Source organism: Neophocaena asiaeorientalis, unplaced genomic scaffold (assembly GCF_003031525.2).
Source record: "Neophocaena asiaeorientalis asiaeorientalis breed wild unplaced genomic scaffold, Neophocaena_asiaeorientalis_V1.1 scaffold118, whole genome shotgun sequence".
In the NCBI taxonomy this organism is placed as follows: Eukaryota; Metazoa; Chordata; class Mammalia; order Artiodactyla; family Phocoenidae; genus Neophocaena; species Neophocaena asiaeorientalis.
In genome coordinates this window covers 14064126-14077255 of record NW_020175528.1, presented here as the reverse complement: position 1 = coordinate 14077255, position 13130 = coordinate 14064126, and the positions used below count along the sequence as shown (strand labels likewise).

Genomic DNA, 13130 nt, shown 5'->3' with positions numbered 1-13130 from the left:
AGCTCTTTCCACTGCTGCCTAAGGTACAATATTTTACCCAAAGGCAAAAGCAGAGTAGGACCAAAGAGCCTATTCCACTGCTCATTGTTGTTGCATAAGAGTTGTTTACATGACTGAAGTGTTCTGAGTGACTCAGCTGATCCTCTGAGAGGTGAGAGCCAGGACTCCTATGCTGACATGACATTGGGAGAATCCACTTCTCTTTCAACAGAAAGCAACACAAATCACTACTCTAATTAAGTTTGGCAGCAAGACTCCATCTTTTTAGTCTTCAATAACTCTATATGTGTGTACATGCACGCACGTGTGCCCTCATGTGGGTCACGGGCCAAATTCAGAGAAATGCCCTATTTGGAACATATATGGGCGGGTGGATTTTTTTCTGTCAGAATTTTCTTTTGGTACTTGTTCTCCTGGTTAAGAATAACCTTGCGATCTTTCAGGAAAGAATTGAAAGCTCTTACATCCTGTATAACTCTTAGCAATGATATAACGTGATGTTATAAGTCCATTGTTGTCTAGCTCATTAGACAGTGACTCCATGAAGGCAGGGGTGTTCCATGTTTTGTTCTTTTTTAAAATTTTGGTAAGAACAGTCACCATGAGGTCTATCCTCTTGACACGTTTTGAGTGTACAATACATTATTGTTGACTTTAGGTACGAGGCTATACCTTATCAATCTTGCTTAACTGAATTTTTATGCCTGTTGATGAACAACTCCTCATTTCCTCCTCCCCTCAGCTCCCGGTAATCATGATTCTCTCCTTTGATTTTATGAATTTGGCTATTTCAGATACCTCATGTAAGTGGAATCGTGCAGTATTTATTTTTCTGTGTCTGGCTTATTTCACTTAGCATAATGTTCTTAAGTTCATCCATGTTGTTGCATACTGCAGAATCTCCTTCTTAAAGGCTGAGTAGTATTCCATTTCATATACAGACCACATTTTCTTTCACCTTTCATCTGTCGATGGAAACAAGTTGTCGCCACATCCTAGCTAACATGAATGGTGCTGCAATGAACATGGGAGTGCTAATATCTCTCTGAGATCCTGATTTCAATTCTTTTGGCTATATGCCCAGAAGTGGGATTACTGGGTCATGTGGTTCTATACCTAATTTTTTGAAGAACCTCCATATTGTTCTCCATAGCTACTGCACCCTTTTGTATTCCAACCATTTGTGCAAGGGTTCAAATTTCTCCATATCATCTCCAACACTTTTTGTCTTTTTTTTTAAAAAAAAACAATATGCAGTCCTAATGGTAGTGATGTGATAACTCATTGGGGTTTTGATTTGCATTTTCTTGATGATTAGTGATGTTGAACATCTTTTCATATACCTGGTGGCCATTTGTATGTCTTCTCTGGAGAAACGTCTATTCAAATTCTTAGCTCATTTTTAAATTGGGTTATTAGTTTTTTTGCTATTGAATTGTGGGAGTGACATATATTTTGGAGATTAACCCCTTACCAGATACGTGATTTGCAAATATTTTCTACCATTCCTTAGGTTGCCTTTTCATTTCTTCTGCTATGCAGAAGCTTTTAATCTCAATGTAGTCCCAACTGTGTATTTCATGTTTTGTTCTTAATAGTATCTCTAGGGCTTTTAGCACAGTGTTGGGAACATGATAGGCACTCAACACATATTTGGGTCTTGGCATATCAGTGGGTCCTTCCAAGCCCCAAGAGTACTGACCCTTCTCATCCTTGGGACCCTGGGAGGGTGGAGGGCACTAAGCCTAGGTGTTATGCAGGCTGTAGAGAGCCATGGAAACTGGAAGTCATGTACTATCTGGACATTGTCCTCTCAAGAGGGTTCACTGGTATAAAGTTCTAGACTACTTTTGCAAAGTTCTCCCTGTTTAAACCTTTTAACTTTTATCTTCCCTCCCTACCTCTTCTTCCCCCTCTGAAAACAAAACCCTGCTTGGGTGCTAATTAAAATGCAGAAATGTTTTTAGTGGTAAAATGTATTTTGCTTATAACCCAAAAACATGTTGAAAAATCGCATAGTCTGTTGGCCTAATGGGAATCTAAAAGATGGAACTCTAACATTTTAATCTATTATAATATGTGTAGAACATGGGCACACCAGGGCAGATACTGCCATAGGGAATTAGAGTGACTTGTCCAAGTTTAGTTTATCTGTTATTCTGTCTTTCTGGCTGAGTAGTACTTGATGAGCCGAATAATCTGTTTTGTGTATCTTCCCCATACATCTACATCATGGAGAGTCACTTGTGTCCCAAGTCTCCAGCAGTCTGCGTGCCCACCCTGGACAGGTCCTATCAACTCTCCACCTGTGTACCCTCTCATTTACCCACATAAGTCCTCTATAACTATTCTTCTTTAAGTTCAATGATACAGACTTAGTTACAAGATTGAGTCTAGAAACGTTAGTGAAGGGTAAATATCAGAAGAGATATTTTAGAAAGAAGTGAGGTACTTCCCTAACTCCCAAGAATATGTTCTTTTTCTCTTGGGTCACTTGATGTGGAGAAGCCAGGGAGTAAAACATCCTGGCTCTTGTCAAAACTTCACAGTAAGGGCCATAAGATTTTAGTGCTGGAAAGAACCTTAGGGATGTTATGAAGTCTAAATCAACCTGCTCATGTTATAAATAAGGAAACTTCATGGCTTTTAAAAGGCCATAGATAGTAACTGGCAGAACTGAGACACGAAAAATTGATAGTAACTCACGGCAGTGGCAAAACTACGCTGGTACCAGCCACCCTGCTATTTTTGGTGGTGTTGGCCTTTCAGGAAGAACCACATAAAGCCACAGCTGTTGGGCTGCCAACCTCAGTACCAACACTCATTTCAGGGGCTTGCAAACATTCAATTAGCCCAGATTAGAAAAGACAGCAGACTTGAAGCAATGAAGAAGACAGAAATGAACCAACCATTTTGTCTGGTTTTGTTTTAAGTGAATCCTCTGTTCACCTCAATATTAATTTAAATGCTGACATGTTGTTTCCAGAGAAACAACAATTAGTAAAACAACAATTAGTTGTTTTACTAATAAGTAAAGGTTTAATTGTGGCTTAAAAAACAGTGCTATCTTAGCACTTTGTTGTCTTGTAATAGCACCAACCAACTCTGCTTTCTCTCAGCTTTCATTGCTGCTCACCTGCCTCTTCTACTAGATTACAGGCTATGAGTCTTACTCATGACTTTATCCTCTTTATCCTTACTCATTACTTTACTGTGCTATATCCTTAGCACAGTGCTTTGCACACTGTAGCTGCTGGATAAAATGTTTATTGAGCTGGCTGCTGTTAATGTCAGCTTGTTTTTATTTTGATGTACAACAGCAGGAAAGAAGCAGCAATGAAATAAGTCTTCGTAGTTTACAAAATGCAGCTCCACATGCTCAACGGTCATAATTTACAAACACTGGCACTATCTGTCCCAATTATGTTACAGAAAATTCTGTCCTGAGAAACTAACAAGATAATATCAAGTCTAAAAATAAGAAAAGGAATTCATTTTATTTTGTTCCCGTACGTTGTTTCTTTTCAGTGGTTTACGTTTGTTCCATGGAGTCTAAGTGAATAATCATGTTACTGGCAGTAAATCATTTTAGATATATCACTAAGTAATTCTGCCAATGGATATTACAGTCTCAATTTAACATTATTACTATTTGATAACATGATGTGTTTGAAACTCTTTACAAACTGCCATTAAGTCCCCAGAGAACATGATGTTTGAGATAATTTTGGAAACACAAGCTAGGCACTCAGAAACCACATGAGCCAAGAGCCTTTTAAATTTAAACCTTTGTCCTTTGCAGCTGCCAGGGGCTCAAATGGGCAGAAGTCCTTTTAGCCAGATGATTAACTCAGGCATATCACATGCAGACTTCCGGACCTCCTTAATGTTTTGAATTTTTAAGCAGAGAGAACAGCAGAGATCATGTTGGACATCTTCACCAACAATGATGGTGAAGTGCTTGGATGTGTCAGTATTTTACTTTAGTGGCTGAGTTCACTTTGTAAGCATTATTACAAACTTGCAATTTTATCAATCATTCACTCCATCATCATTGAGGAAAGGTCGACGTTCTGCTCATCAATGTTCAATCTCTGGTGACACAAATACACTGTTTCTGCTTTCAACAAGGCCTAGTCCAGCTAAATGTAATCAGATGTACTGGTGCTGTGACTAAAATGTGTGTAAGGGATAGCACAGGGACAAGATGAAGAGGATCATGTAAGGGGGTGCTATGAGTAAGGAGATAATGCTCAAGTTGAATCACACCATGTGTTGGTTTCTGTTAAATGAACAGGGCAGAAAGGGTGGCCCTGGTAAGGGATAAGGAGGAGGAAGAGATGCAGCGATGACTTTACAGTAGTTCCTACGGGTGGAGATTTGGGGCAATGCTGTGGGGTAGGGTGACTCTAAAGGAATTCTGGAGTGCTGTTACAGGGAGGTACGCAGAGCTCTGTACACGCTTCATGAGATGGGCAAAACAAACGTATGGAAAGGTTTTCATCAGAAAATGACATGACTCAATTTGTGTCTTTAAAAGCTCTCTAAGGCAGTAGCATGGAGAGTTAGCTGAAGGACTGTGAGATGACTGATGATAAGATTAGGAAAATATTATCATCACTCTGGTGAACAATGAGAAATGTCTGAATTAGGGCATGACAATGGAGATGGTTAAGATGCAGATCCACACCCCCTCATGCCTATAAAATATTTAATTAGCAGCTGGTGGATGTAAACTTTTTTTTTTTTTTGAATGGGATTTGAAGTAGGTATCACTGTAGATATCAGAGATGACAGAAAGGGATTGGTCTAGGATGATGAACCCCTGGTTTCTGCCTTGGTAGCAATAAGATAGAAGTTGGAAACTAGGGGGATCAAGGGAGAAAGATGGTAAGTTTTTTCTCAAAAAGGCAAATGCTGTGTTTGTAGGGTCAATGGAACACCTGCATGGAGATGTTTCATTGACAGCTAGACATTTGGATCTGGAGCGCAGCAAACAGACCTGGGCCAGATACATGTATTCAGGGGTCATAATGATAGTAGAAGATGCAAATAAGTATACGAGTTTGCCCGGTGAGAGCATGTGGAGTGAGAAAAGAAAAAGTCCTGAAGCTTACTATTTGGTTAATTGACTGAATTTATTTAAATTAATTGCTGCCTTGAAAATTTAATGCGTCATCATTTCTCTATAATACCCGACAATATAACCCTACTATAATCAATAGCTTTTCTCATCTCTGTCTCCTCTACTGTGGATATGGACACCTGTTTGTCCTGCAAGACCCTAGGAGTGAGGACTTGAGCATCTGAAAATGTAATTCTCTGAGTTAACTGCAGGTTACATGAATAAAGTAGAAGCAATAGATGTTATCTGCCTGAACATACACAGTGAGGACTTGAACTTCATGCTATATAAAAAAGGAAAGAAAACATAGTGACTTTATTGCTATTAAGCAGGTACAAATTAAGTCAAAAACTTTCACTATAAGAAAACTCAATAAAATAGGAAGAACTTTTATTATGCTGTAATCTACAGGGTACAGTCCTAATGATTTAATGCAATCACTGTCAAAAGTACTTCTAATATTTTGGAAGACAAACACTAAATTTTAAAGCTAAATTGCCAAATTAAAGATATCACCTTGTAAAAAAATTTCACAAAATTGAATATGAGCAAGTATGAGTCAACACAAAAAGGAACAAATACTAACGCAGGGGTTCTGACTTGAGAAGGGGGCGTGGGACTTAAAAAGAATACCAATACCTGGGTCCCCGCCTACAGGTATGTACGTCACAATCTAGGGTGGTGTAGAGCTGGGGAATCAGTACTATTTCTTTTTTTTTTTAACTTTATTTTTTATACAGCAGGTTCTTATTAGTTATCTATTTTATACATATTAGTGTATACATGTCAATCCTAATCTCCAAATTCATCTCACCACACCCCCACCCCGCCACTTTCCCCCCTTGCTGTCCATACGTTTGTTCTCTACATCTGTGTCTCTGTTTCTGCCCCAGGTGACTCTAAAGTGCAGCCTGAGTTTTGAACCCTTGTACTCAGCATACAGGTAGAAGATGGGGAAGGAAGAAAAACTAGCCTGGTATGGCAGAGAAGACCTTATACATCATATTGCACTTGTGTTTAACAGTCAGAAGCTCATAGAAAGGATCCAAAAAGTACTACTGAGCTATGCATGCTACTGAGCAAATATTCATTTAAATATTATATACAATTGTCACTTTCGATTATCTATAGTAAAGAGAAAAAGACTCAGAGAAAGTCAACACATACGATAAAAAGGAATGAAAACTGCACACCATTTTACGAAATGACTACGGAGCTGGGACTATGTTAACTTCTAAAGAAAACATCAAGCAATAATTCAACAACTATTTTTTAAATTATGAAGAAATCTTCTGGTGTCAGGTGGGTGCAGGTTATATTAGCTATTTTCAGAAAGAATATTCGATGATATTTGTACGTAGATGTTTTACTCAGTGCTAACAACCATTAAGTGTAACTATATGTAGTTTTAAAGAAATAAAAATATTCAGACTTATAAGGATTCTCAGATCATAAATTTTCCCACAGGATATTATTTTTGATGGCTTTTTGTTTCTAGAGATAGGACTGACAACCGATTATAACACAAACCATATGTGCCCATTCTCCATCTTTTTTTCCCACCTGGGACACTAAACATTCTGTGACATTTGCTGTCTCATTTTTAGCACCAGACAATATAACATTTGCTCCAGTGTAAACATAGAGGTCAGCAAAAGAAATCAATCTCTTTTTCAGGGTACCTTAAGGGCTCAAAATGTCGTACCGGGATTGAAATAAACTGGCATTTCCATATTAGGAATTTTGTCCAACCTGGACTTGGTTTACTAATAGAAGAGTCCTGTTATCAAATAGTCCTTCTGCACTTTGTACCTTTCTTGGCACATTTTCCTCCTGGTGATACAGTTTATTATAAGACGTCTTTCATACCCTCTGCTGCTGTAATGTAATGTAATACAATCAAAGTTCACCTTTGATTCTCCCAGTTCCCAATGACACCTGGACTTGGTACGGTATTGTGTCAGTTACCACAAAAATCAAACTAGTATATTTACTTTTCACTTGCTCACTCATTCATTAATTTAGTTTTAACTGAAAACCTCCTATGTGTTCAGCACTGTGCTGAATGGTCCCTTGCTCTCTAGGAAAGCACAAGCAGTTCTAGGGATTTAAGTGCATAAACACTTATGTTGATAAATATGTTAGACACATCCATTTAACTGAAAAATGAACATTAAACTAATGGTTACTACAATGTACTAATGCCACTAGTAAGCAGAGATTAAGAGCATTTGAAAACTACGAATGAGAGTGAGTCCTGATATCTCATATTTGGCTACCACAAGGTTGACAGAAGTGTTACCTGGAGCAATCTAGGAAGGGCATGGAGCTGCAGGATGATGGACCGATAGAAAACAGGTGGGGCTGAGGGCAGATGATAATGCCGTGTACAGTAATACAGCCTCAGAGAAGGCCTGCAGGAGCTATGGATTACTTAGGCTAAGGTGTTCTTGAGAGCCCTGTCCACAAACAAAGTAGAGGGGACAGACAATCATATGAGAAGAAACCGAAGGTAGCCTAAGGACACCTTAATGAAAAAAGTTTAAATTTTGATTAAATCCCTGACTCATCTTTGGTATAGTCTTAGATGCTCTTAGAAGTACTCGATAGAAAGAGAACATGACACCTTTTAACATTATTCTACACCAGGTTCTTTCTCTTAATCCAACAAGGTCCCTCTTCTGAATGAACATATTTTTAGAAAAAACTGGAATATACATACTCATCCTTGTCCACCTTTTCTCGAAGCTTCTTTAGCTGTTTATTTTGGCTGAACTTCAAGTTTTGAATTATGTTCTCAAAGTATTCGTCTTCCCTGTAGCTCAACTATATTAATTTAAAAGATTTGGGGAAAAATATTAAAACCGGTATCTTCAAAGTTTTTGCTAAATAACATTAAGAGATATTTTCTTACATTCTATCGCTTAATAAAGTTAACAGAGAACACCAAAACTTGCCAAAGAAAAGTTAAGTTCCAACTAGCTTAGTTCTATATTACAGATCACTGCTGCGCTGGCTGAATCACTACTTCAGTCTATTCTTTTGTAATTAAACAAATGAAACTAAATGTCAAACAAGCTTTTCTATATTGATATTAATCCTTACAGGACAGACAAGATAAAAGCATTCATATTTAGTACCTACTATGTTATAAGAACTTCATATATCACATTTTTTAATCCCCATAATAATCTTATGAAGATGGGCTGTTACCACCATTTTAAAGCTGAGGAGACTGAAGCACAATTAAGTCACTTGCCCAAGTTAATGAGTGATGGAGCTGAGATCTGAACCCTAGGAGTCTGACTTTGAGCTTATGCTCTTAGCCAGCTAGTGAGAGGTGTAGCTGAGATTTGAACCCAAGCAATTCAGCAGTGAGACTATGTGCTCAGCCATTAGACTCCTGCCACAAGGGCCCCAGGGACTCACATGCTACAGCCAGCTCATTTTATAAAAAGTCAAGCTTTTCTGCAAATGGAAAAAGAAAAGAGGACACTATGCCTTGCAAACTCCCGTGTTATGCTAGTAATCAACAGATTAGGAATCGCTGTCATCCCCAGATCTAGGCAAGGGTCACCTTGTCACCAGGGTTTCAAGTAGTTGTGGTGACTGAAAGGTTAACGACAGGACCTTTAGCTGAGTCTGAAATCAATACTGTAGTGACTTCAATCAACTCTGTTTTCTTTTCACTGTTACATTACCAAAGGAGAATAAAATAGTTCCCCATTCTCAAATAGTAGATTTTTTTTCAAATAGAGAAGGCATGACCTTGTTTACCCAGTGGAGGAATAATTAGAAAGTGGAAGGAAAGCTGAAGATATGACTTTCAGGCGTGTATAAAATGAGATAAGAAGCCTGAGTACTGCCTGTTCATCACTTAAATGTCTATGTCTTAATGCTCTTTAAAAAACACCAGATTTTTATCACTACTCTTAAAATGGAATATATGGAAAGCAAAATAACAAAACCAAATACAGACCAGCCCATGAAACAATAGGTTAAAACTAAAACAAACATAGTTCTGGCTTCAGTGTTAAAGGCTTAATATCAGTATAATAAGACCTCTGGGTGTAGGCTATTTCACATAATTTCTGGCCCCCCTCATAGCTAGAAATGACATTGCCACCAGCCCCAGGCATCATCAGTGCAGTCTTTATAAAGACTTACCTCAAGGTATTCATTATTCAGTTTGTTGTCATTTGAAATAATGTCATCAGGATAGCCGATCCTTTCTTTAATTGCTAAGGCCTATGAAAATTAGAATATTGATGTGAGCATGATTATGAACTTCCAAATGCAAACATTATAATTTGCCCTTGACAGCAGTTGAATAACCTGATCCATACTGTTTACAAGACGAATATCTGACAAACGTTTAAACAGAGATCTTTGCATTGGCTTTTTCCTGGAGTTCAAAATAAACAAAAAATAGTTCTGAAATTTAGCTTCTAATACCCTATTCTCATAGGCTACAGCTTTCCCAAGAAAACCAAAATGAAAACTGACAAGTCACTGTTCCACATGTATTGTACTTTTATGAACTTTTTCTCTGAAAGGCTTTTTTCTTCAATTTTACAGGAGGGGTAATATTTAGAACTTCCATTCTAGCAGCTTATAATTATCTTTCCACTTCACTGATTTGGCTGAGAAAACAGATGTGGGCTTACAGGTTTAATGCTAATATTCTTCCTAAATATTGGTTCCTGGAGTTTTTATGTTCTCCTTTGGTCTCCAGAGCTAGTGTACCTAACTTCCCGCAGTTAAATGAATGACATTAGTTAAACAAGTAGAAAACAGCGTTTTCCTTGCTATACCATCTCATATTTACCACTACCTTACTACTATTTCTATTTTTATTATTTTAAAATTGCTTACTTATTGTAATTATTTCATCAGTACCACTTGCTTACTATTTGCTATTCCTATTTTTTATTTCTCTTATTTTTCTCAAAGATAGTTGACTTTTGATTTTATCATATCACATTGCTCTTAAATAATTTAACTAATTTAATATTTTCATGGGATATTAAGCTTGCATCTCTGAATTATTTGTTTTACCATCAAATGGATGTGGTTTTGTTACAAATCTGTTTCATAAGCCTAGGATTTCCCCAGTGGATCAGACAGATGTGTCACTAAATCAGTTTGGCCAAGCCCATTTCCTTTCCATACCAGCAGCCCATAACAAATCATCTCCCTCTCAATGGCACTTTATTTTCGGGAAGGTATTTCCCCAAAAGGTGTTCTAAGGGATACAAAATCTACAGAAATAAGAGGTACTACATGAAAAGGATATATTGTCAAATATTTGGGGTAGATACTGTGACAAAAACGTTAAGCAGGCTTCTTCATTGAAAGACTACTTAGAGTTTAAAATTAAGTGATTGTAAGTGTCCAATGGGATGAATTAATTTGTCTATTTATTCATTCAATTTGTCTTCAAGGGTATACAACAAGCCAGGTACTTTGTAAGAGGCTGAGGATACAATGCTAGGCAAAAATTTCTACCCCTGGAGAGTTTACTATAAAGGTCAATGGTAGGCAATAAAATGAATCTTAACTCTCAAGTGTGATGTATGGTGCCATAAGATCACACCCTACAGGTATATAACCTAGTCGAGGGTGGGATCAGGGAAGCCTTCCTGCAGGAAATGTTTCCTAAACTCTTTTTGACCATGGGAATCTTCCATAGAGCTACTTGGCAGGTCCAGAGTTTCATGACACCACCTTGGGAAATGATTACTTAGAACAATTTGACTAGCTACCATCAAATAGTACCATGTTGTGATAGCTAGAACATGAAAGGAGCAAATCCAGCCTGAACTTCTGAGGACCTACAGAATTATGGAAAGATAGCTATACTGGGGTGCCAAATTCTAGACCTGACCCACTCAGGGCTCTGTGATAGCTGAAAAAGATAATCCTTTCATGTGATCTAATCCTGAAAGAGAACTAGACTACAGCTTGATTCTCTTATTATAATAGATTTATGGACTCTTTCTGTGTTAGTTCAAAGAACGGTCTGTTCTTCCTGTTACCCTAACTACAGAGGAATAATCAGGCTGCATGTGAATACTGCTCATAAACACATACAGTTTTCACTGGACATGTTCCTTTTAGGTTTATATAGTTATCAACACAATGGCATAGTAAATTTAAACCTGAGATTTCCTTAGAATCTCACTTTTAAACTAATGCAAGATACTAAGAGTCCCAATAAAAGGTGCACAATGGGGGTAAATAAGAATAGTTATAAAAAGCTCCTTCAACATCCCTCTAACTGTAGGTCACCTTACAGTACTCAATGCACTACCTTACATTTGCTTGAATAGAAATTTAGTATTTTTCTCCCTAAGTCATTTAAAAAAAAACTAAAGAGTGCATGCTTAAAAAAAATTTAGCTAGAAATTTACATTAAAGATTAGGGGATATTTTTAGATATTGGTGAGGTCTTTTAAATATTTTTCATAAAAGGAGGAAAAACACGAACCACTGATAATATCTTTTAATGCTTTCTTGTTCACACAAGATTTTCCTCTTGTTTTGTGAAGACTTCCTTTAAAAAAAAACAAAAAGGAAAATTGGAGATCTCTCAAAGTTTTGAGCCAAACATGGAGAGTAGGAGCTAGTTACAAAGAGATAATAAAAGATGAAAATCATAGAAAAAAAAATCTTCATCCATGAAAAGTGTTCCTGGACACATTGCATCTTGAAGGAGCTTGCTTTTATTTTACGCAATCTTTGAATACTATGTTTTCCCCAAATTTCTTAAAAGCTAATCTTTTCTTATAGATTTTTCTTTGATAATTCGCCCTGCCTTTTGCTCTTTACCTTTTCTTCAGCTTTCTTTTTCGTTTCAGCATCCATCCAAGTAAGGTCATCTAAAGTCTGAATAAAAACTTCCCGGATCTGTGCAATTAAATCCTCAACCTTAAACCAAAAGAACAGAAGGCAAATTTAGGCCATGAATTAATTTTTTCTAACACAAAGTAAAAAAAAAATAGCGCTATAAGCTGTCTTTATATGATGCAATGATATGTTAATAAATGTAAACTTATAAACAAACTGGTGATCTAAACAAATGGATATATGTGGGTAATTACATTTTTAAAGCAACACTGCTACTATCAACACTAATGATTAAATAGGTCTTAATGCATACATTAATAAAAATCATCTTCAGAATGTATGGTTTCCATTATCACGAAAGACGAACTAACATAAAATACTGTCATTACTATTAGTTTAGTTAAGCATGAGGTAGCATTTCAATAGATTCTTTCACCATGTCTTTAAGTTCCCTTCTCTTCATTTCAGTAACAATAAAAAATAAAGTACATGTCTTACACTTCAAATAAACCCCGGTTTACCTTCTGGTTTTTAAGAAAATACTAATTCTTAGTCAATTTTGATAACAGAAGAGATTACAAATGACTATATCATTAGAACACGTGACTGGGTATTGTGAATACATTGCTTCTGGAAAACAGACAATTGGTTTTGGGTTAAACAATATTAGGATCAGAAACATAACCAGACCCATGGGGGAGGGAGAATAAGATTTATTGGGAAATAATGGCAAATTGTGATTCAGAAGTTCTCTGCCAATTAATAAAATTTTAACCAAATGATGGACTATTGTAATTGCCCATCATTGCAAACACATGCTGATAGAGTATTGTGCAGAAAACATTACCACATGTTTACTCTCTCCAGGAAATGCCGCTTCCACATAGAGCCTTCCCACAGCATTTTCCATATTCCCATTGACATAGTTTGCACAACGTCTCCAAGTCGCTGTTTCTGATGTTGTGCCATAAAGAGCCTATGGGAGAGAAAAAGGAAATGGCATTTGACCAGGAGTACATGGCCGAAGCGTGGTAAGAGCACAAATTTCACAGGACTCTGTTCTTTATGTCTCCTAAATTCTTGCAATATTCATTGCTTCTCCTCACATGTCAGGATGTCCTTGCATAGGATAAAATGTAATCCAATTGAATTATTA

At 37.0% G+C, this 13130-nt stretch overlaps 1 protein-coding gene across 8 annotated transcripts in view; it reads right to left on the bottom strand.

Annotated features, from left to right (window-relative positions):
- MME (membrane metalloendopeptidase) overlaps positions 1–13130 on the bottom strand; it is a 261860-nt gene that overhangs the window by 26471 nt on the left and 222259 nt on the right. For all 8 annotated transcript variants that reach the window (XM_024769130.1, XM_024769124.1, XM_024769125.1 and 5 more), the window contains exons 13-16: positions 12822–12950; positions 11957–12055; positions 9293–9373; positions 7848–7951 (exon numbers count right to left, since the gene is read on the bottom strand). In XM_024769130.1, coding sequence (XP_024624898.1) covers positions 7848–7951; positions 9293–9373; positions 11957–12055; positions 12822–12950 — 413 coding nt within the window. The remainder of the gene's footprint in view (positions 1–7847; positions 7952–9292; positions 9374–11956; positions 12056–12821; positions 12951–13130) is intronic.